We start from the raw sequence: 22,059 nt of genomic DNA, 5'->3' as shown, positions 1-22,059 counted from the left end.
GATGCCGTGCGAGTGCAAAAAAATATTTAGGCGCACTGGTGCGAATGACTTCTAACCATGTCAATGTTTGTCTACAAAATACACCGCAACATCGAGAAACATTACTGGTGCAAACCATAGAATCACGTCGCAGCATACAAACTACACCTCCCATCAACGTTAGCAGTTTCGCGTTGTGACTCGCTAGTCACTTCTATCAAATCCAAGAGCGCGCAGGAAAAAGCGGAAAGTTAGACTAGCCAGCCAAGATGCAAAGATTGAAGAAATTAGTTCTTCTATCCACCGAATTCATTGGATATAGGAGGAACAGGATGAGATTCTGAGAATGCAGTGAGAGAAGGAGCATGCATTTTAGCCTAGTTGACGTATTGGCTGCAATATGCAAAATATAGCTGTAGCTAACCAGCACAAAAGTAGCCTTCCGTAATACTCGGACATTTTATTCAAAGGTAGAACGCTACTCACAACTCCAGGCTTCCACGCATGCTTGTTTGTTTACACCGAATACAAGCTGAAGTGCAAAACGAAAGTAGGCCTAACGTTTGCCTACTGCCCCCATCAATGCAGATATTTCAAATAAAAACTAAAAGTATAAAACATATATCCTTGATTAGCCTATGTTGGGTTTTGTGGAAGAGTAAATGGACTGTTTTAGTAGTAGCCTAGTATTAGGCAGTATGCAGTCAGATAGGTCACCATGGGCATATTTGGATTAGCTATAGATGGATTCACAAATAAATAAATTAGCCTACATTTGGCAGGATACTTGATATAGGCTAAATGCAAATATGGCAATGTATTATATTATTTTACATTAACAAAATGTAGGAAAATAGAATAGACTGAAAATAAAGTAGGCACTGATCTTTAAAATCCTGTTTCCTGTAGCCTAAATGTTGTCAGTCATTCTTAATATTTGCAATTGGTGCACTGGCATGTTTAACTGTTAGCTGCAGTATAATGTTAGATTATGTGTAAGTTAAGTACAGAACTGACTGTGCGCCCAAATTTTTGTCTGTGCTCCTACATTTTTTAACTTGGGCGCACAAGTGCTCCTGAAAAAAAATGTTAGTGTAGAGCCCTGGTATACTGCAAAGCAAGTGGCTTGCTATAGCCTTATGAAGAGGCAGTACAAAAGGCCTTACCACTACAAATAACTTAAACCCTATCGACATACTCACTCAATTAAATCCAGGTGCAGAAAACGTCATTGATGTAATTATACTGATTGATTTATTCCCCACTGTAAAATTATTCTCATTTCCAATATTTTGTTTTAACTTTAACACTATTAGGCCTATGTTTGACTCTCTTTTGACTTCTCGACCTTCTGTCTAGTGAATGTCTCTGTCATTGTGTGTGCCCCTCCTAACCCAACCGTGCATCTTAAATAAAACCCTCCAAGAGCTCAAACCCATTAGTCCCAAAAATAGGCCTTTGCTAATTGCCACAGTAGGGAAATGTATAGAAATACATATGTAATTACGGTAAGCAGTGGTGGAGGATGTTTATGCTGAAGTGTGGCCATTGTGAAAATATAAGTTAGGTTTAGCCTCTTGTTATATAAAAGCCAAGGCCCACTGGCGACGACATTCGAACGAATGGATTTGACGCTCAAGAGATAGAACAATTTTCGAAACGTTGGCACGCACCAGAGGCCGCCAGTGGGCTTTGTTCTATTAAAAGTAATGGAGCTCTAAACCTTGGCGTCATTTCACGTACGTCAGATGCTGCCAGTGGCCGTTGGCCTTAAGGCCGCAGGTGGCTGCCCACGTGACTTTCACAGCTGAATATGCTGTAATTCTCAGCTGCTTATAAAACAACACATGGCTGTGGCACCAAAGGGTCTTCCTCATGGTTCCTGTATGATGTTATGAACTCTATAACAGTAAAGCATGTTAAAGTACAATTATTATTACTACGGTATAATGTGAGATGAGTGTGAAATCTAATGTATTTTTATAAACCTATGGCCACATGCTTCTGGAGAATAGGCCTGTAATATCTGTGTTATCCTGTACTTTAATACTTCCAAAATGTCTCTCTGAATACTCACTTTCAATAATAATTCAAGGTGGTCATTCATCCGGGAAACAGTAGCCAGCAAGAGCAGTAACCTTGTGGATCCACAGACATCCCTAGTGTCTGTGCTAATTGGTCTTGGGAGAGCTTTCACTTTTTCGCATGTATAGGCTAATTGGGAATGAACTACTGTATGTTGTACTGTATGTGTGTCCCTGCCAATTAAAGGTGTTGGTAAACACAAACTCTCTAAATGATGTAATAGCTCTCTATGGCTCAATTACCAACTGTGTCAGTATAGCATGGCTGTTTTGATTAAATCTGATGACCTTGTTGAAGCGTTGTACAGAGGTCATGCTGTTAAGCTGACACAAAGACTCATCTTATTTGTCTTTGTTCACTGCTGCAGTTTCCTTGTGTAGTTATGATACTAAGACATGACATCAATTGAGATGAGATCAAACGATTCCTGTTCATTATACTCTGTCAAATGATTTTGGGTTTTGGGTTTTGGATTTTGGGGACACTTGGGTCTTGTAGTGTCCCAAAACAATGAATTTGCAAAGGGAGATGATAACACTATCATTAAATAGAATAAAGGGAACATATTTTTGTCTCGCTTACTGGTGTGCCTTTTGTAGGGGCAACAGAAACACTAATGTAAATTGTGAAAAAGGCAAGTAAAACTGACCTCATCTAAAAGGCACAACTTTTGGGTGGTTATGCACTCCAGGACTGGTCTCAACACAATGTGAATATCTGGTGGGTGTCTATTTCAAAAGTCCTCTTTCAGAAGATGGTGGAAATCAACGAGAACAAATTAGAACATTCGAGAATACAGATTTCCAAGTACAACTTATATATCTATGATAAATATCTATGGTGTGTTCACTCTACTTTAGCCTATGTAGGCTACACCACTCATATTCCTAGCCTGTAATGGGCATAATGTTGGATCGTCCATCATGTTGGCATTAGTTTTCATTAACAAATTGTGAGCTAGATGATGTTGGTACTGATATACACTGTTGAAACAATTAAAAGCCAATGGACTTTTCATTTTTGTTCAGATTCTCACTGGAGGTCAGCATATAGACCCTATTAATCTCATGAAATGACAATTCTTGGCCAGGGCCCACTTGAAAAAGAGATAACAATCTCAATGTGTTCTTTTTCTCTGGTTAAATAAAGGTAAACAAACACCAACAACAACAGTGAATACGTATTTATTACTAAAAGCTATGTTTACAGAGAATCAGCTGACTAGATTCTAAATCACATTTGTTCATTTTTGTTTGGTAGTTGGTGGGTGTTTGCAACTGTACACAGTTAACAATAGTAATCATTACAAGCAGATTTAAACATTTTTAATGTATGTAACCAAATCATTTCAGTCATAGAATAACACATTGAGAAAATGTACCCATTTTATAAAAGACCTTTTAGTAGGATTTGAAAATATTTTCTAAACCAAGTATGGGAGAAGGCATAAATTATGGGATTAAACATAGAGTTTAAGTAGGCAAGCCACATTAAAATCTCATATAAAAGTGCAGGTATGGAATGCCCTACTATTGGATCTATGATATTGCATATAAAAAATGGTGTCCAACACAACATGAAAACACCAATGACAATTCCAAGAGTCTTTGTGGCCCTATAATCTATTTTAGTCACATTGTGTTTGCCGATTCTGATTTGTCTGTTGGTCTTATGGATGATGTTAGTTTGTCTTATTGCAATGACTAAAATCCTGAGGTAAATGCTTGACATGACAGTTAATGGGATGAAATAGAACACAAAAAAGTATGAGATACCTATTTCTTTTTCATGTAAGGCCAAGCATCCTCCTATGCAGTCAAAATAAGCGCTTTCAGTGGCGTGTCCCCTATGACCAGGGAAAAATGCTACTGCAGACCCAAAGATGGCAGATATAATCCAGCTGACAGAGATCATAGTGAACGCCACAGATGTTGACATTCTGTTGTGGTACTGCAGGGGCTTACTGACCGCATAGAAACGGTCGATAGAAATACAGGTCAGATGCAAAACTGAGGCACAGCAAAGAGTGATGTCAACACAGGCATAAACTGTACACAAAAAGTCGCCAAAGTACCAGCAGTTTTCCATAGATTCAATCATGTTCGGAGGCATTACAGTTATACTCAACAGCAGGTCAGCCACAGACATGGAGAAAACAAGGTAGTTGGCGGGAGTTTGCAACTGTACAAAATGAACAATAGTAATCATTACAAGCAAATTTCCCCCCACTGTGACGATGATTGTGGAGGTGAGAAGACAATACAGTGGTATGCGGAGGGATAAAGGGTAGGTGGACCGGGTGCAGGAGCCGTTCATTCCTTCATAGCAGAACTGCACACTTGGAACTACAGAGATGTTCATTTTCGTAAACCTGTTCGGAAAGAAATTGTATTTTTTTTTTTTTTTGAGTATTTCAATTCAGCAGGATTTTGACAGTATAAAAGCAGGACAGTTCCCCCCTTTAAAAAGTAAAACATTTAATCACTTTGTCGCTTATTTGATTTAGGATAGGACTCAAAGAAATATTAAAGTAATTTATATTAATTCAATTTTTTTGAATCATTACTCATCACAAGCTTACTTATCTTACCTTTTTGATAGTGATAAGTCGGTCTTCCTGAACCTTCCTTTGAGAGCAGTGGGTAGAGGTTTAGAAGTGTCAGTGTGCTCCCTCCTAGGGTTCACATTTATACTATGGCAAATTCAAAACTCTGTAGGCTACTCAAAGGCTCAAATTTAGTGGCCTATTACTAAGATGGGCGGGGCTAAGTTCGGCTGGCATCCAGGCTACAAATTTAGACCAATCAAACATCATGATGTTCTGAATGACTTCACCTCTCCATTGCATAATTAATGAAACATGCAAGTACACGATTTATACAGTTTCTTTACAATTAGTGAGTTATATAGGCATAGTGGTATCTCTGTAGAATACAAATTATTGCACAATAAAGGGAGACATGAGAGAGTGCGACATTTTCTTCATGAGAGAAGCATCAAAAAGCCCATTACAGTTGGCCGATGCTTTTTATCCAAAGCAACTTACATATGTCAATTATATTACAAGGGTCAATGGTGGAAGCCCGGAATTGAACCCACAACTTTTCTGGCTACTGCATGCTATCCTTAACCACTACGCTACCACCGTCCCATCACTGGACATGGCCGCTCAAATTTATAATGAGTTTCAACTGAAAGACACACAGCTATTTTTCTCCTCCCCAATAATGACTGCTGGAAAAATAATGATTGCTGCCATTGGCAGTGGTGTTTATATACTTCTTACTCACATCTTTCACATAATTCAACAAGTAGTTCATTTATGCTAATGAGAATACAATGACATCAAAATAACATCACTCTCGGAACAAATTTACACTTGATGAATTTTGCCCAAAGATTTTACCAAACAAGATAATTTTGAATGCCTTTCTAAACCAGCTGTAAAACAGTGCATATACAATCGGGTTACAGGTTGAATTGAAATAGGCGATCCACATAACCATGTCAAATACCAAAGGTGGAATGGAATAACCAATAAATGGATCAATTATGTTACAAATAAAAAATGGCAGCCAGAGGGACAAAAATACACCCATGATAATGGCGAGTGTTATGGTGGCCTTTCTCTCCATTTTGGAGGCAGAGGTCCCATTCGTATTGTGCTTGTCTTGAATTGACCGAGCTTGTTTCTGTGCAATGCTGTAAAGTTTTGCATATATGGAGAGCATTATGACTCCTGGAATGTAAAATGAAAGAACAGAAGATAAAGCCCCAGACAGTCCGCCCTGAAACAAAATGCAAGCTCCTTCACAGTAGAAGTTGTTATAGTAAAACTCCTCATAGCCCAAAATGTTGAGCTCAAGGAAAATCATCCCAAATCCAACAAGGCCAGGGACACTCCAGCTGATAAAGATCATGGCCATGGTCACGGAGGGAGTTATGGTGGTTTGGTAGCGGAGTGGGTGGCAAATAGCGTAATATCTGTCAACAGCAATGAAAGATAGATTCAAAATGGATGCATTGCAAAGCATCACATCAATGCTCGAGTGAACCTTGCAATAAAAGTTACCCAAATACCAGCAATTTTCTACAGAGCGCACTATGGATGGTGGCATCAGAAAGGCACCCACAAGCAGGTCGGCCATAGCCAACGACACGATGAGATAATTGGTTGGAGAGCGGAGCTGTTTGAAATGGACCACAGTAATGACCACCAGTAAGTTACCAATCACCGTTAGCAGAACTGTGGTCCCAAAGAAGATGTACAGGGGCACACGAATCACCACTGGATAGATGAACTTAGGACAGGAGCCATTCACAGATTCATAGCACAGAGGAACTGCACCTCTGTTGTCAGGATAGGTTTGGTTCTTTCCTGCCATCTTACCTGATCAAATAAAAAAGAATGTAAAAAAGAAAGTAAAACATTCAAAACCGCACTATTAACCATGTGCCATACAGTGAAGGGATGCCATACATGATACACAAGTACTTCACAGCACATTTAGTGCTATTGCTACATCAATGATACATTCTCAAAAACAGCAATTATAATACATTGTAACACAAGAGCAACCAAATATCACAAATATTTTTCCCAGTGCACTGGAAATGTAGTAGTTGGACAATGCCCATCTTAAATACCAGATAAGAAGTCAATTACAGATAAGAACTCAATATAAATTTCAGTCAATTAACTTCTATATCAAAATTAATTATTGGGTTATAATAAAATCCAAGAAAATAAACAGATTGTCTCTTACCACAGTCAGAACTTTGACAGCTCCAAGTGATAAAGACTCATATTTATCTTTTCCATCCTGGGGCTATTGCCCAGAGCGGTTTCACACTTTTGCCCAGCACTGTCTGTGCCCTCCCAGATAGCAGTAGACTCCGGACAGACTCCGCCTTCAAACTTGCAAATCCGTGTAACTGTCACCTCTGTTTTACTGTCGTGATTGGGACATTGACCAGGATCTATGGAGCTAAATTTGTCTCAATAATATTTGTATATGCGCAGAGGGGGATCCACAAATATTTCTTGATTTGCATGTGTGTTTTGATATCTACAAATAAAAAAATCATATTTGTAACTCGTATATTGATTTTTACAAATATAGATGTGCATTTGTAAATAAAATGTCATTTGTAAAACCGAAAATTTCATTTGTGAAATGTGATTCTGCATTTGTGGATCACCAACACACGCATTCTTCGCTTTCCAAAGTTACGTGTTTTTGAGACGTTCTTCACATGAAAGTCACACAAATCCACACGTAAATAGGCCTACTTTAATTCACCGGCACACAGAAATCGCAATCCAGTAGATGGCGACATCCACAAATATTTCTTGACTTGCATTCGTGTTTTGACATCCACAAATAAAAAAATCATATTTGTAACTTGTAAATTGGTTTTCACAATTGTAGGCATAACTGCTAGCAAACATTAGAGCCATTCCAACTGTCAGTTATCGTCAACTATCTACCTAAATAATTTAACCATTTAAAGTATCCACCTATTTAACTGTTCAGTCATTCCAACTATATTAAACCTCATCTACTTAGCAACCAATATAGTTTGTTTTTACTCTGTATGATATTTTACATCATATTTTTGCATTTTCATGCACTGTATTTCCTTCAGGAAATGCTTTTCTAGTTCTTCTTATTTTTCTTCTAACGCTTTTTGTGCGTTTAATACAGCTTCAACTGTTTAACGTAGAAACTTTATTCAAACTGCGTTGCGTAGGTCTTACTTATGTGACTTTGGCTATGTATTTTTCAACTTTCTAACTTTTATACTTTTTAAACTATTATTTAAAAACTACTAAAATTTCCCCATTGACTTAACATTAGATTATGACATCACAATAGTAACTAGAGAATGGAATTCCAGGGAATTATGAGTGCATGAAAATGAAGCTAGGACAGACATAGCATAGCTTAATAAAAAGTTGATAGTTTAGACGTAGACAGTTTAAAAGTTGAATGTAGATAGTTTAACAGTTGTTAATAGACAGATAGTTTAATAGACAGATAGTTTAATGAATGTTGAAAGTTTAAAAGTTATATGTAGATAGTTTAAAGGTTGTTGACATACTGATAGTTTAATGCGTGTTGGTAGACAAATAGTTTAAAGGCTGTATATAGATAGATAGTTGACGATAACTGACAGTTGGAATGGCTCTAATGTTTGCTAGCAGTTATGCTAACAAAGCTAATTATTTTGACCAAGTTACTTAGTTAACTTAGCTCATGTTTTCTAGCAGTTTTGAAAAAAATGCTAATATGCTACTATGCTAACCATGTGACTTAGCTAACTTGGCTAATCATTTTTAGCAGTTATGCTAAAATGTTAACATGCGAACTATGCTAATCACATTACTTAGCTAATCATTTGTAGCAGTTTTACTAAAAATGCTAACATGCTAACTATGTTAACAATGCTAACCATGTGACTCAGCTAACTTGGCTAATCATTTTTAGCAGTTATGCTAAAATGTTAACATGCTAACTATGCTAATCACATTACTTAGCTAACTTAGCTAATCATGTTTAGCAGTTTTGCTAAAATGTTAACTATGCTAAAAATGTTAATGATGCTAACTAACTAACTAGCTAGTGAGGACTTTTATTTTGAAACAGTTGAAGGCAGAGGATACAGTTGATGGGAGTCATAGTTGACAAATAGTTACAGTAACAGTTGAACAGTTGATAACAGTTGAACAGTTAAAAAGTTGGATAGTTTAAAGGGACTTTTATTTTGAAACAGTTGTGGGCACAGGAAGCCGTTAAACAGGATCTGCAGTCTTAATACAGCCATATTGTATGCTTAAAGCCGGAGACAGTGGCTCCAGGTGGCCTGAACACCTGGCATAAGATTCTAATTGCTCTATTGTGATGTCATAATCTAATGTTAAGTCAATGGGGAAATTTTAGTAGTTTTTAATTAATAGTTTAAAAAGTATAAAAGTTACAAAGTTTTATTTTCATGCACTGTAATCAGAAGAAAAAGCCTTGGAATAACAGTACAGTGCATTTTCATGCACTGTAACTAGAAAACGCAATTCCAGGGAATTACCAGTGCATGAAAATGCAAAACATATGGTGTGAAATATATTGTTAAAACAGATGATGTGCTAATTGGCAACCAACAGGATGAGGTTTAATATAGTTGAAATGACTGAACTAGTTAGATGAGGTTTAATATAGTTGGAATGACTGAACTAGGTAGATGAGGTTTAATATAGTTGGAATGACTGAACAGATAGGTGGATAGTTTAAAAGGTTAAATTATTTGCTAGGTAGACAAGGTTTAATATAGTTGGAATGACTGAACTACGTAGATGAGGTTTAATATAGTTGGAATGACTGAACTACGTAGATGAGGTTTAATATAGTTGGAATGACTGAACAGTTAAATAGGTGGATAATAATAATAATAATAATAATAATAAGAAGAAGAAGAAGCCTAGGAAGAACAGTACAGTGCATTTTCATGCACTGTAATAAGAAGACTTGGAAGAACAGTTTAGTGCATTTTCATGCACTGTAATAAGAAGAAGAAGAAGAAGAAGAAGCCTAGGAAGAACAGTACAGTGCATTTTCATGCACTGTAATAAGAAAAAATCGGATAACAATAGAGTGCATTTTCATGCACTCTAATTATGTGTCGTGATTTCACTGGCAGACAACTCGTATCATGCAGTTGACTGGCAACAGCTAGAAATTGCTACATATAAACAATGGAGATACAAACAGGCAGGGAAGCTACACCAAGCGCGTAACTGAAGCGTTCCATTCACAATGCGTAAAATCAATTTTAGAAGAATGGTCTATTTTTTTTCTGGTGTAGTGGCAGCAGACGCAACGCAAACGAACGTGCCTGGTGCAGCTTCCGAGCTAATTTCGGTGTCATTGACATTGATACTGTTCAGAGAAATATATTAAAAACACAAACCTCCGTTGCTTCTCTCCTTTGTCTTTAAAGTTCTTCCACTCTCTCCTCGTCATCTTTGGAGTCTTACTTTTTCTTTGCCTAGCAGGTCTCACCGATCCTCTGCCACCGGCTCATCGCTTTTCTTTACCCATCCCTCTTCCTTTACCTTTCCCTTGCACACCTCCGTTGCATCGACTGATCTCTGACTCTGCTCACTGAGAAAAATAGTAGGTTGCACTGTAAACATTGCCTTTACACTATTAATCTCGCACATACTGAAAAAACGATAGCACTGATACTGTACTAACATTAGTATGCATTCGTTTGGGAACCTGATAGCTGATGCTAGCAATGAAATAGTAGCCTACCAAAATAACGAAAATATAAAACTATTAGGCTATTCACTTTACATAGAGGTCATACCCAACATGTTTACTGGCTATATAACTAAATGCAATGTGTAATTGTTTTCTAAAGTAACCTCATCACTGGAAGGAACACTGGACGAAGTCCTAGTACTGGAAGCCATGTTAATCTTGGCATGAAACGGCCACCGTAGGAGTTAAAATGCGCTTGGAATGGGAGGGGCTAGAAAGTAATATTCATTGTCATATAGATGGGAGAAGTTCTTACACAAGGTAGCTTTAAAGAATTCATGTTTTTTTCATTCAGATGTGTAAATAAACATGTATAAGTTGCTATTAGTGAATTAATGGGGAGATAATCGAATCGAAATCGAATCGGACTGAAAAAATGAATCGTTAGATTAATCGATGCATAGAAATAATAATGGCAAGATTAATCGTTTTTCCCCTGGATCCTCCCATGAATGCATATGCATGACATGACAAACGCAATATGCCACTTTCAGCTCCCGCGACAGGCAGTTTAGTTAAAAGAACCACATTCTGTGTAATATAGAGGTTAACAAAGATACTCTAGTTTGTAATTTCTTTTAAAGTATTTATCCATTTGAAGACAAATGGAGTCATACCACAGGTCCAGGGATGGACTACTGAATGGGCTTACTGGGCCCAAGAGCTCAGGAGGCCCTGAAGCCCAAGCCTCTGTGTGAAGTTGCACCAGTCATCATTTAAAGGGTCATTTAAACAAAAACAAAAAAATCTGTGGGATTTTTTTGGACCCCTCTATCTGGAAGGGGGGGGGGGGGGGGGGGGGGGCATCTGTGCCCAGGGGTTCATAATCCATCCATGCCATGCCTATGTCCGTCAAAAGTTTGGAATACCCTAATTGACTGGTAGGAAATGTATTGAAATTCTGTTTGGGGGTCCCACAGACCCCACCACAGATTTGGTCCCCACCAATGTTGACATCATGACTACGGCCTTGGTGAATGGTAAGGCCTAATTGGTGACAGTGGAGAAGTGGAACACTCTAAATTAACAATCCATGTACACAGTAACTATAGACAAGAGACTAAACACTCACTCGCCCACACTCTGGACCAGTTTACATTTGGTTTTAGAATGTTTTTTGGGTGGTCTTGGCCCACAATCAGAATTTTTTCTGCTAAGAATTGTTTTGGACTTTTATGCCTTTTTAGTAGGCCACGGGGGCAGCCATGGCCTACTGGTTAGCGCTTCGGACTTGTAACCGGAGGGTTGCCGGTTCGAACCCTGACCAGTAGGTACGGCTTAAGTGCCCTTGAGCAAGGCACCTAACCCCTCACTGCTCTCCGAGTGCCGCTGTTGCCGCAGGCAGCTCACTACGCCGGGATTAGTGTGTGCTTCACCTCACTGTGTGTTCACTGTGTGCTGAGTGTGTTTCACTTATTCACGGATTGGGATAAATGCAGAGACCCAATTTCCCTCACGGGATTAAAAGAGTATATATACTTATACTATACTTTTTATTTGACAGGACAGTGGAGAGAGTGACAGGAAGCGAGTGGGGAAGAGAGAAGGGGTGGGATCGGGAAATGAACAGTTAATAAATATTAGGTATGCACACATACTTTGTAGAAATGTGAAGAATAGGGATAATTCTATTGTATTTATGTAAAGATAGCATAATACAATATAATTTTTTTCTAATTATGATGTTTGGTATACCAGCAGCCGGTTCAGTTTTGTGTTGATATTCAGTGCTGTGTTATAGGGCAATGTTAGCATTTTGTACAATGGTCAAATATGGAAGAACGGCAAAAGTGAGGACTAAAAAAACAAAACAAATTTTTTTTTAAAAAAAACACTAAGCGGCTGAAAGAATTGTGAATAAGCATTATAGTCTACTGTATTTCTCCTGTCCTTGTATGCAAGCATCCTTTGTTTATCCTTGAATGATTAGAATTTAATGAAAGCCTGTCTAGAGGCCTTTTGCTTATCACCAGGTGTGAAATGTTAATGTTTGTAGAACAGTGAGGGGCCTCTGAGGAACTTCCCAGGAAAGGGGATAGTTTTAATTAAAAGACAATAGAAGCTAACCAGACCTGATGAAGGCCTGATCCTCATCCTCCCTTTCTATTGCATATTCAAACTGGGTTGGACCTAGAGGTCACTCCTTCTTTTGTTTGTAACATAAAGTTAGTATACACCTCTGTGTAGTTAGAGATACGGGTGAATCCTCTTGGTGAAACTTGTGGCTCTCCCTTGATGCACATCATTGTAAAGAATAAAGCCTGTTTCCTGATTGACCATTCATCCTGACTGAGTTTCAAGATGGGGTAACTGGGGTACATGAAAATTACCATCAGTTTTAGAGGTTCCACCGAGATTACAATTTTGGATTTACTGAGATTCAAGTCTGCTAAGATCTTCATCATCCTGGTTGACAGTACTCTTAAGGTGAGCATTTGTGTTTTCTGGTGGTGAGATTCTGGTGAGTTAAGTCCCATAGTCATCCTGATGAGGATTGACAGTTGACCTCTTGGAGGATATTGGGCTCCCACTCTGGAAGCCATATTGGGCGTTAGAGCATTCCTGCTCTGTAAATGGCCATACGCACTGACGAGTGGTCTCTGTGAGATCTAGTTGGGCTTCTCTGAAGCCATATTTTGGGCGTTAGAACATTCTTGCTCTGTAAATGGCCATAGTACTGACAAGTATACAAGTGGTCTCAGTGAGATCTAGTTGGGCTTCTCTGAGGCCATATTTTGGGTAGTTGGAGAAAAGGGCCACTCTCCTGTAAATGCTACTATATTGGGGACTGCTTGCCTGGGGTCTCTCGCCTGAAACAATAGTATAAGAATATGCTGCTGGCTGTCACACAGGCAGAGGTGGAAAAAGTACGAAAATATTGTACTCAAGTAAAAGTACCAATACCTTGATGAAATATTACTCAAGTACAAGTTAAAATACCGATCTGAAAATGTACTTAAGTAAAAGTAAAAAGTAGTTCATTTAAAATGTACTTTAAGTAAAAGTTACTAGTAATGCATGGGGTTAGTCAGTTGTCTACAAATATCACAACCGCGGCAAAACGTTGACATGTGAATACATTGAGCCAATCATGTGGTGTGTTGTAAAATACACTGAGCCAATCGTGTGGTGTGCTGTGAAGACATCATGCCAATCATCTGTTGTGATCTCGCTGCTGGAGCAAGATTGGTGTCGTGAAGCCTTACGCACACGCATTTCTGCCGAAATAGATGCACGATAAGTGCCCAAAAAGTGTTGCAATATGGCCGCCGAGTGGAGGTACTTGCCTGAAAAGGACTTTGGTCCTAGCTCGAGTTGCTTCAGCCAGCAGCTAAGGCAGCCATGTTCATGCTCCCAGTGTGTAGCGCTGTAGCTGCAGCAACTCGAGCTAGGTAAAACCGATTGTTTCAGTTTTGTTCATACCGACAGTACTCGGTGACGTTGAGAAATTGAGTTCTCCTTTAAGTTTGAGCAGTAGTTGATTTTCAAAGTTAGTTGCACTCATCCTTGCGTCGCTTTGCAGTGAACAGTAATCCAGCACAACTGAAAAGCCCCTCACAGGCAGCTGAGGCAGGCAGGCCAATGTTGAGTTGCAGAGAGTTTTTTTTTTTTGGAAACGAGCAGAAGGTTCAGCAGATTAAAGGGCGTCAAACTGGGGGGGAGAGTGGGAAGTATAGGGCCCCAATGGAGGAGAGGGCCCTTGAAAAGTGGAATACGGGGGGTACAACATTTTCACCAGGCATTAGTAATAACTCAGGTAATCCACACATAAAAAATCCAAACAACTCCATAAGTAGAGTCATGTGTAATGAAGTGGAATAACACAGGGAAAAAGTATTGAACAAGCTAAGAAAAAGCACTAAGGCAAGGAAAGGGAAGGAACGAGCTGGAATCTGTAAGTAGTTAGAGTAGTTATCCTTTCTATCTATGCAAATTAATATAAGCTTGGTTAATATATTGATGGGCTATAAAAAATTTTAACCAATTTTTTTGTTTTTTTATTACCAAGGTGTCACACAAAAAACATTTCATGATGGATAAAAGCAAAAAGCTCTCCCAAGACCTTTGCAACCTTATTGTTGCAAAACATCAATGAAACTGGTTACAGATTAATTTCAAAACTTCAGAATCTTCAGTAAGCAGCATGGGAGCCATTATCTGCAAGTGGAAGAAACATCACTGCCATGCAGGATCTCCTTGCAATATTTCTGACCAGGGAGTCAGAAGGATAGTCAATTCCAAGAGCCAAGGACCACTCGGAGAAATCTCCAGAAAGACTTGAAGGCAGCCAATTCAATTAAATTCAATTAAACAGTTCTGGAAGTAACTAAAGATCAGGATTCACAAGAGGGACCCCTGGAATCTGTTTAGAACAATGGGCCAAAATCACACCTGATACTGTGACTAATAAATTTTGTCATACAGGAAATGTCTTGAAGCTGTCTTTACAAACAAAGGCTTTTCCACAAAGTATTGAAGAAATTTCAGTAGGCACGTTCAATACTTTTTTCCTGTGTCATTCCACTTTAATACACATAACTCTTCGTTTGGATTTTTTATATTGTAGCGTCGGCGCAAAAAGAGTGGCGGGCGACTCGCGCCGACGCTAGCATGTGGCTACCTCATGGTCGTTGCCGAGGACGGCAATGGCTTGTTGGGGGTGGGAGACAGTGTTAGCGTTCTCCCGCGAAAGGCATGCTGGGATACGAGAGCGAACATTTGGGGGGTTTATGTCGTTATTCTCTTAATTATAAGTGTAAAGTTAGTGTCTTTAGTGTAACATGTTTCCCTTTTAGTTTTCCCTCATGTGTGATCCTTTTTGTGTGGGGGGGGTGCGACCTCCCCTGTTGGTGTAGTGTGTGTGTGTCTTCTTGACCTGCCCTGTGTGCATTGTGTTCTGTGTCTGTGTCCCTGCCCTCGTTCTCAGCCAATAAAGCTTGCACTGAACAACTCTTGGCGTCCTGAAACCTTCAAACATTACAGTGGTGTCAGAAGTAAAGCGATGGAAGCCTCCAATGCGAGAACGTGTGGCGGAGCTGCCCCTGCCCCGGGAGTTATCCTGAGGGCAGGTGACCTGACCCTGGGGTGGGGGCCGTTTGAGCTCCCGCCAGCCCTTGTAAGGGCTCCCAAGGCTCGCCGGAGGAGGGAGAGGAGACGAGGCGCGGTCATAAAGGCTTGGCTCCGCACGGAAGAAGAAGCACCAGGGGACCTCTGCATAGGGGAAGAGGAGGGCCGTCTGCTCGAGCGGCCGGAAGAGGAGGATGAGTGCCAGTTCCGGAGGAGATGCTCGGGCCTGCTAGCGATGGAGTTCGCGCCAGTGACGAGCAAGGAGGAGCTGAGCGGTAGCGAGAGCGGGAGTGACGGCGGCAGCAGCGGAGAACCCGGGCTGCCAACAACGCCAGTCGAGGAGGGCCCGGAGCGGCTGCCCCCGCCGGGACTGCTAGCAGCGTGGCGCCCCGTTGAGTGAGCTCCTGCGGCGTGTGCACCCCACGTGATTTGGCGGTACTGTCGCGCTGGACTGAGTGGCGGGCGACTCGCGACGACGCTAGCATGTGGCTACCTCGTGGTCGTTGCCGAGGACGGCAATGGCTTGTTGGGGGAGCTATGTAGCATCGGCGCAAAAAGACAGTGTTAGCGTTCTCCCGCGAAAGGCATGCTGGGATACGAGAGTGAACATTTGGGGGGTTTATGTCGTTATTCTCTTAAGTTATAAGTGTAAAGTTAGTGTCTTTAGTGTAACATGTTTCCCTTTTAGTTTTCCCTCATGTGTGATCCTTTTTGTGTGGGGGGCTGCGACCTCCCCTGTTGATGTAGTGTGTGTGTCTTCTTGACCTGCCCTGTGTGCATTGTGTTCTGTGTCTGTGTCCCTGCCCTCGTTCTCAGCCAATAAAGCTTGCACTGAACAACTCTTGGCGTCCTGAAACCTTCAAACGTTACAATATGTTAATATAATGTGTGGTGAAAATTTCGAATAGACTCACTGGAAGTTTAAGCTAATTACTGAAAAAATATATATATATGTCCACCATATATTTATTTTACCTGAATATTTTAACTTCCAAATTAAATGTCAAAATGAATGTCAGACGAAATTTAAAGTTTGACTGACTGGATTTTGTATACAAAGGTCACTCTCACTCTCCCTTGCTAAAGAGAGAGACATCAAATTGAGGGGAAACAACTGCTAATAAACTTCTTTCCAAAGAAAGGTGAGCACAAACGTCAAAACACGAAATCCCATGGTGTTTGCTTGAAAATCTCCGCTATCATTAGTGGTAAAACGAACTGAGACAACCCATTGAAATAGCGGAAAATACACTTTCATAGGTTAGGCTACACATGTAATCTGATGCATCTCGTGATCCAGCTCCATCTCCATCACTTTCAGAAAGACTGCATGGCGCCAGCTTGATTCATGTCCTGTTGTAGGCTACATGCTGATCATTATCACTAGGCTAGTGGTTTAGGGCGCAATTTCTTTTCTCTCCCTTTCTGTTTTCGTTAGTCTTAACTTTTTTTTTTTTACTCAAGTAACGGATGGGATTTTTTATGTAGCGAAGTACAATGCTTCACTCAAAATGTAATCAAGTAAAATTTAAAATCCCGATTTTATAAACTACTTAAAAAATACAAAATACACAGAAAAAATACTCAATACAGTAACGTGAGTAAATGTATTTCGTTACTTTCCACCTCTGCACACAGGATGTATGAAAAAGATCTTTGGCTTACAAATTGATATTTGGATAAATTTACAACTAGTTTGAAATTGAATTGATATCTGAAGTTTAAATTGAATTATTTGAATAGTGGAAACTGGTCACGATATGGACAAACAGGATTCACGTCTTAAGGTTCCTTTGAGTGTACAGATTGCTATGGCTATGATTGGGGACGAGATAGAGCATGCAAAAACTAAGGCTGATATGATTAAAGATGGCTTCCAACAGGGTTGGGGAGTCAGGAAAGCATGTGTGATTGTGGAAACTTAATTACAATGGTAATAGCTTTGTACCAAAGGGAACTTTTTATAAATGTAACACAGATTTAATTTCTTTGGTGATGTACAATCACGGTCCTGTTTTTATAATGTTTTGAATACTGTTACTTTCCTTATCTTTCCACACAATGGTAAACATTTGCAATGAGCATATAGTGTTATTGTCTGTTCCTTTACACACTTCCTTTTCCCCTCTGTAATACTAAGTTTGACTCATGATTACTTTATTTATTTTAAACTTTGTTTATTTTTACTCTAGTCACTTAAAGCTGAAGATAAGTTATGTACTGGTTTTTGTTGTATGCTCCGGTCTAAAAGCATAGACTCTTTTGACTCATAGAGAGTTTTGAGTTTTGTTGTATGCTCCGGTCTAAAAGCATAGACTCTTTTGACTCATAGAGAGTTTTGTTGCTTTAAAGAACCTAGGCTATACAGATGCTGGTTGTAACTAATATAATTTCTATTCCTTTGATTTGATTCTCTTTGACTTTAAATTTTATTTTTGTTATTCTGTTGCACCTTTATTTTTTTATGTTACGGTTTATTTCATTTGATTTCCTTTTCAGTTTGTCCTGACTAGGAATACTTGTTGCTCAGATGATATGGTTACAGATTTCCCAATTCCATTATAGGTGCTAAGATAACAGGAGGATAATTTTTATATAATCCCCATTTGACCCTTTCCTGGCTGTGTTGTTTATTTTATTTCATTTTTTTATGTTGTTTGTTTGTTTGTTTTGTAATGATTTATTTCATACATTTACAAGCTTTGCTCCTAGCCACCCACCACTGGATGATATTTGATGTCTACAAGCAGAACCTCACCATGTACTTTGTTTTGGTATCAGTTTCGGAGGTGGATCTGGTGGACGAGGGTGTGCCACCGATTCGAAGGGGGATGGTTGATGGTTTTTAACAATGGTGATGGTGATGTGTGTAAATAGCCTGTTACATTATAGGTTGAGGACTTGGGCTCCTCAAGAAACTTTACTTCTCAAGAACACTGTTTAATTGATTTGGACGAGATGTTTTGTTACCACTGTCATAAGTAATGTTTACATTATTACTAGGAATTCTGTTCTGAGGCATCACAAGCCTCAAAGTTCATGTACTGTATTGTTTGCGTGTTTGGAGGTATAACTGAGAGGTCAAGACAGACCTGACTGCAGCTGACGTCATCTTTGAAAAATGTTGAACTCCACTGAATGATCCTTTGTTTATTAGTACTGGAATGACAGCTAAAACCTTTTGCTCCAAGCTACAGTACATGTATTTTCAAGATCTGTTTACAGACTCTGAAGTCGCAGACCCAAGAAACATCCTAACGACGCATGTCTCACTTCCCCCGCTGGCTCATGGTTGGGACAGAAGTGTGATGGATGGGACAGAAGTGTGATGAAAGACACAGCTTATCAAAAGGGGGACAGCCCTTTGATCTGATCTTCAACACCACCCCTGAAGACCCCAGCAGACTTCACAGTGCCCTTGGGAGAGCAGCATTTGGAAGTCTTGTGTACCATCCCACAAAAGGATCTTGGTCAGAACATCACAAGAAAGATTGGATTAATTTAGAATAGTGGACCTGCTGTGGGCAGAATAACCCCCAAACAGCAAGGATCTGAAGGTTCCAGGTAGTCGACCCTGACCTTCAGACTAGAGAAATTTTATTTTGTTGGTATACTTTAACTGGAGAAGGAAATATTGAAGAAAAAGAAGAGGAACACAGGGTGTGGGGGAACGCCCCCTATTCATAGAGCCAAGCGCCGCCCTAAGCACACTCTTTGCACACACACACACATTCTAAACATTGTGCACCACACGAAAAGATCTGTAACCTCCTTCCACATCCCTAAAAGTCCTCTGTTGTTAATAAGCTGATTCATAATTTATGTTAGCAAGTTTAGATGTTCAAGTCTTTAAGGACTTGAAAGGGGGCCATCCCGGCCATGACGGGCCCGAGCACATGTTGCTCTGCGACCCGTGCCATTTCGGAAACCAACTATGCACTCACATGTGGTGTGAGTGTCAGTGCACATACTGTATCTGATGTGTGTGCAATTTGTTTTGCAAGTTTTATACATTGGAAACACTCACTCACTTCCTGTTGGGTGTGACGTTTTACACTGTGATGATGATACTCACTAGGTGACCAAATATGTAGGTTTTTATGATGTGCCTCTTTGTGTCTGTGTGTGTTTTTGACTAGTGACATCAATTAGAAAGTTTTTTTGTGTCAGTGTGTGTGTGTGTGTGTGTGCATGTGTGTGTGCGAGTCCATGTGTATGTGTGCGCGTGTGCATGTATGTGTGTGAGATATTTCTTATGTTTGCAATGAACAGACAGGTCAGTGTTTTTCTGTGTGTGTGTGTGTGTGTGTCTGTGTGTGAGACAGAGAGAAAGAGAGAGAGAGAGAGAGAGAGAGTGTGGTGTGTAGTGAGACTAGTGTGTTTTTTGACTGGTCATGTTAATAACAATGTCTTTTTTGTGTGTCAGATTGTGTAAATGTGTGTATCTTTGTGTGTGTGTGTGTGTGTGTGTGTGTGTGTGTGTGTGTGTGTGTGTGTGTGTGTGTGTGTGTGTGTTTAGTGTAGATGTGTGAAGTCAGGACACTAGTAAGTTGACATGCACCTAAACTGAATTAATGTAATGAATCTAATATTAATATCCAAAATAAATGAAAAAAATCCTTCTTTTGCCAGTTGGTGGTACCACACACAAGGCATGTGAATATCATCATCATAATAATATCCAATATTTTTGAAAGTTTCCAACCAATTAACCAACGTGTGGTCAATGTCTGGCACACTTCCTGTTTGGTCAGCTGGTGTGACGCTAGACCAGGTTGGCAGATTGGGCATGTGGATATCATCAGATTTATATTAACTAATATTTTGTTAATAAATACCAAAAACTATTCTGACTTTGGCCAGCTGGTGGCGCTACAACAGACAGGCGTATTGGGTGTTTGGATGTCATATACACCTAATCTGATAAATCTGATGAATCTGATTGTGATATCCAACAGAAGTGAAAAAAACACATTTCTTCTTTTGCCAATTGGTGACGCTATGCCAGGCATGTTAATAGGACATATGAATATCATCATCATGATATCTAATATTTTGTACAATTTCAGATCAATCAGTCAAAGCATAGAACATTTTTGGCACATTTCCTGCTTGGCCAGATGGTGGCGCTATGCTAGGCATGTGAGCAACACATGTGAATATCATCACAATAATGATATCTAATATTTTATAAAGTTTCAGATTAATCAGTTAAGGCATTGCCCATTTCTGGCACATTTCCTGTTTGGCCAGGTGGTGGCGCTATGCCAGGCAGGCCCATTGGGTGTCTGGATATCATCATAATCATAATATCTATTAACTTAAGGAGTTACAGACCATTCATTCCATGCACTGTGACTTTGACACATTTCCAGTTTATGTGGCGAGATATTAAAATCATACCGTATTACAACATATCAAAAATTCCTTCACAATTTAACACCAGAGAGATCTTGGCATAGTCAGGTCCCAATAAAAGAAAATAATGAGAATAATAATAATAATAATAATAATAATAATAATAATCCTCACAAAAACAATAGGGCTTCGCACCTTGGTGCGCAAAGCCGTCCCGGCCTTGCACCATCGGTGCTCGGGCCCTAATAATAATAATAATAATCTTTACAATTCAAAACCAAGGAGTTGATAGTGGACTTTGGGACACGTAAGACACATCATCTACCTGGGGTAAATGAGGGGGAGGGCATTGAGGTGGTCCAGACGTACAAATACCTGGGAGTCCACCTGGACCATAAACTGGACTGGTCAGTGCATGTAAATGCAGCATACAGGAAAGGTCAGAGCAGGCTCTTTTTGCTCAGGAAGCTAAACTCCTTCCAAGTCTGTAATGAAATGCTGTACCTTTTTTATCAGTTCTTTGCTGTGGTGTGCTGGGGCAGCTGTATGACAGGGAGGGGAACCGACTTGACAAACTGTCAGGAAGTGTGTGTCAGTGTTGGGGAGGAGGGTGGACTGTGATTTGGTGGATAAAAGAATGAGGAGCAGGCTCGGACTGGTAATCTGTACAACCGGGCAAATGCCCGGTGGGCCGGTCCACATGTGGGCCGGTGACCTGTGAGAATTTTTTTTTTTATTATTTAGCCTATTTGCGGCCCGTTATGTAGACCTAGGCCTAGCCTATAAATGCAGTTGCATCCATTTGGCTTGGGGGGGTGACAGGTCAATCATTTTGCCCTCTTCATGACAGGTTCAGTGTGTGTTACGATCGCGACCCCCTGCCCCACCCCTCAAGTGGATTTGTCCAAGCAGCCGCTAGGTTTGTGGGGAAATAGCCATATACGAGTGCATGGTAGCCTGGGCTGTATAAGTGCCCTCCGCTGGCTGGTGTTCACATCATCGCAGTTTAACCGTAAACAGCAATCAGAGGTCTAGTTTTGGAGCTGATCCTACTCAAAAGGAACTTCAAAGTATTTCCTATATAGTAGGCCTAGGCATAGCCTAACTTTTAGCTCACAAAGACAGTGAAAGCGAAACTTGGAAAGTGGAAGTCTCTCCACCGAGTGTTACATTAGATGCACAATCAAATGCGAGTCGATGCAGGTAAAAAGTATCAACTGGTAGGTTAGTAACAAAGGTAGCCTAATTT

At 39.9% G+C, this 22,059-nt stretch overlaps 2 protein-coding genes across 2 annotated transcripts; both read right to left on the bottom strand.

The window, feature by feature from the left end:
• Positions 1-3,450: 3,450 nt before the first annotated feature.
• LOC121711182 (trace amine-associated receptor 1-like) lies at positions 3,451-4,757 on the bottom strand. Its single transcript, XM_042094544.1, has 2 exons — positions 4,655-4,757; positions 3,451-4,435 (listed from the first exon to the last, which is right to left on the bottom strand). The coding sequence occupies exon 2, from the start codon at positions 4,423-4,425 to the stop codon at positions 3,451-3,453; it is 975 nt and encodes a 324-aa protein (XP_041950478.1). The 5' UTR covers positions 4,426-4,435; positions 4,655-4,757.
• Positions 4,758-5,420: 663 nt separating this feature from the next.
• On the bottom strand, positions 5,421-6,878 carry LOC121711181 (trace amine-associated receptor 1-like). The gene is made up of 2 exons (XM_042094543.1): positions 6,831-6,878; positions 5,421-6,454 (listed from the first exon to the last, which is right to left on the bottom strand). The coding sequence occupies exon 2, from the start codon at positions 6,447-6,449 to the stop codon at positions 5,421-5,423; it is 1,029 nt and encodes a 342-aa protein (XP_041950477.1). The 5' UTR covers positions 6,450-6,454; positions 6,831-6,878.
• Between the last annotated feature and the right edge of the window lie 15,181 nt (positions 6,879-22,059).

This window comes from Alosa sapidissima, chromosome 6 (assembly GCF_018492685.1).
Source record: "Alosa sapidissima isolate fAloSap1 chromosome 6, fAloSap1.pri, whole genome shotgun sequence".
NCBI lineage: Eukaryota > Metazoa > Chordata > Actinopteri > Clupeiformes > Clupeidae > Alosa > Alosa sapidissima.
The sequence above is the reverse complement of the archived record's forward strand: the minus strand, read 5'-3'. Positions and strand labels throughout refer to the sequence as shown.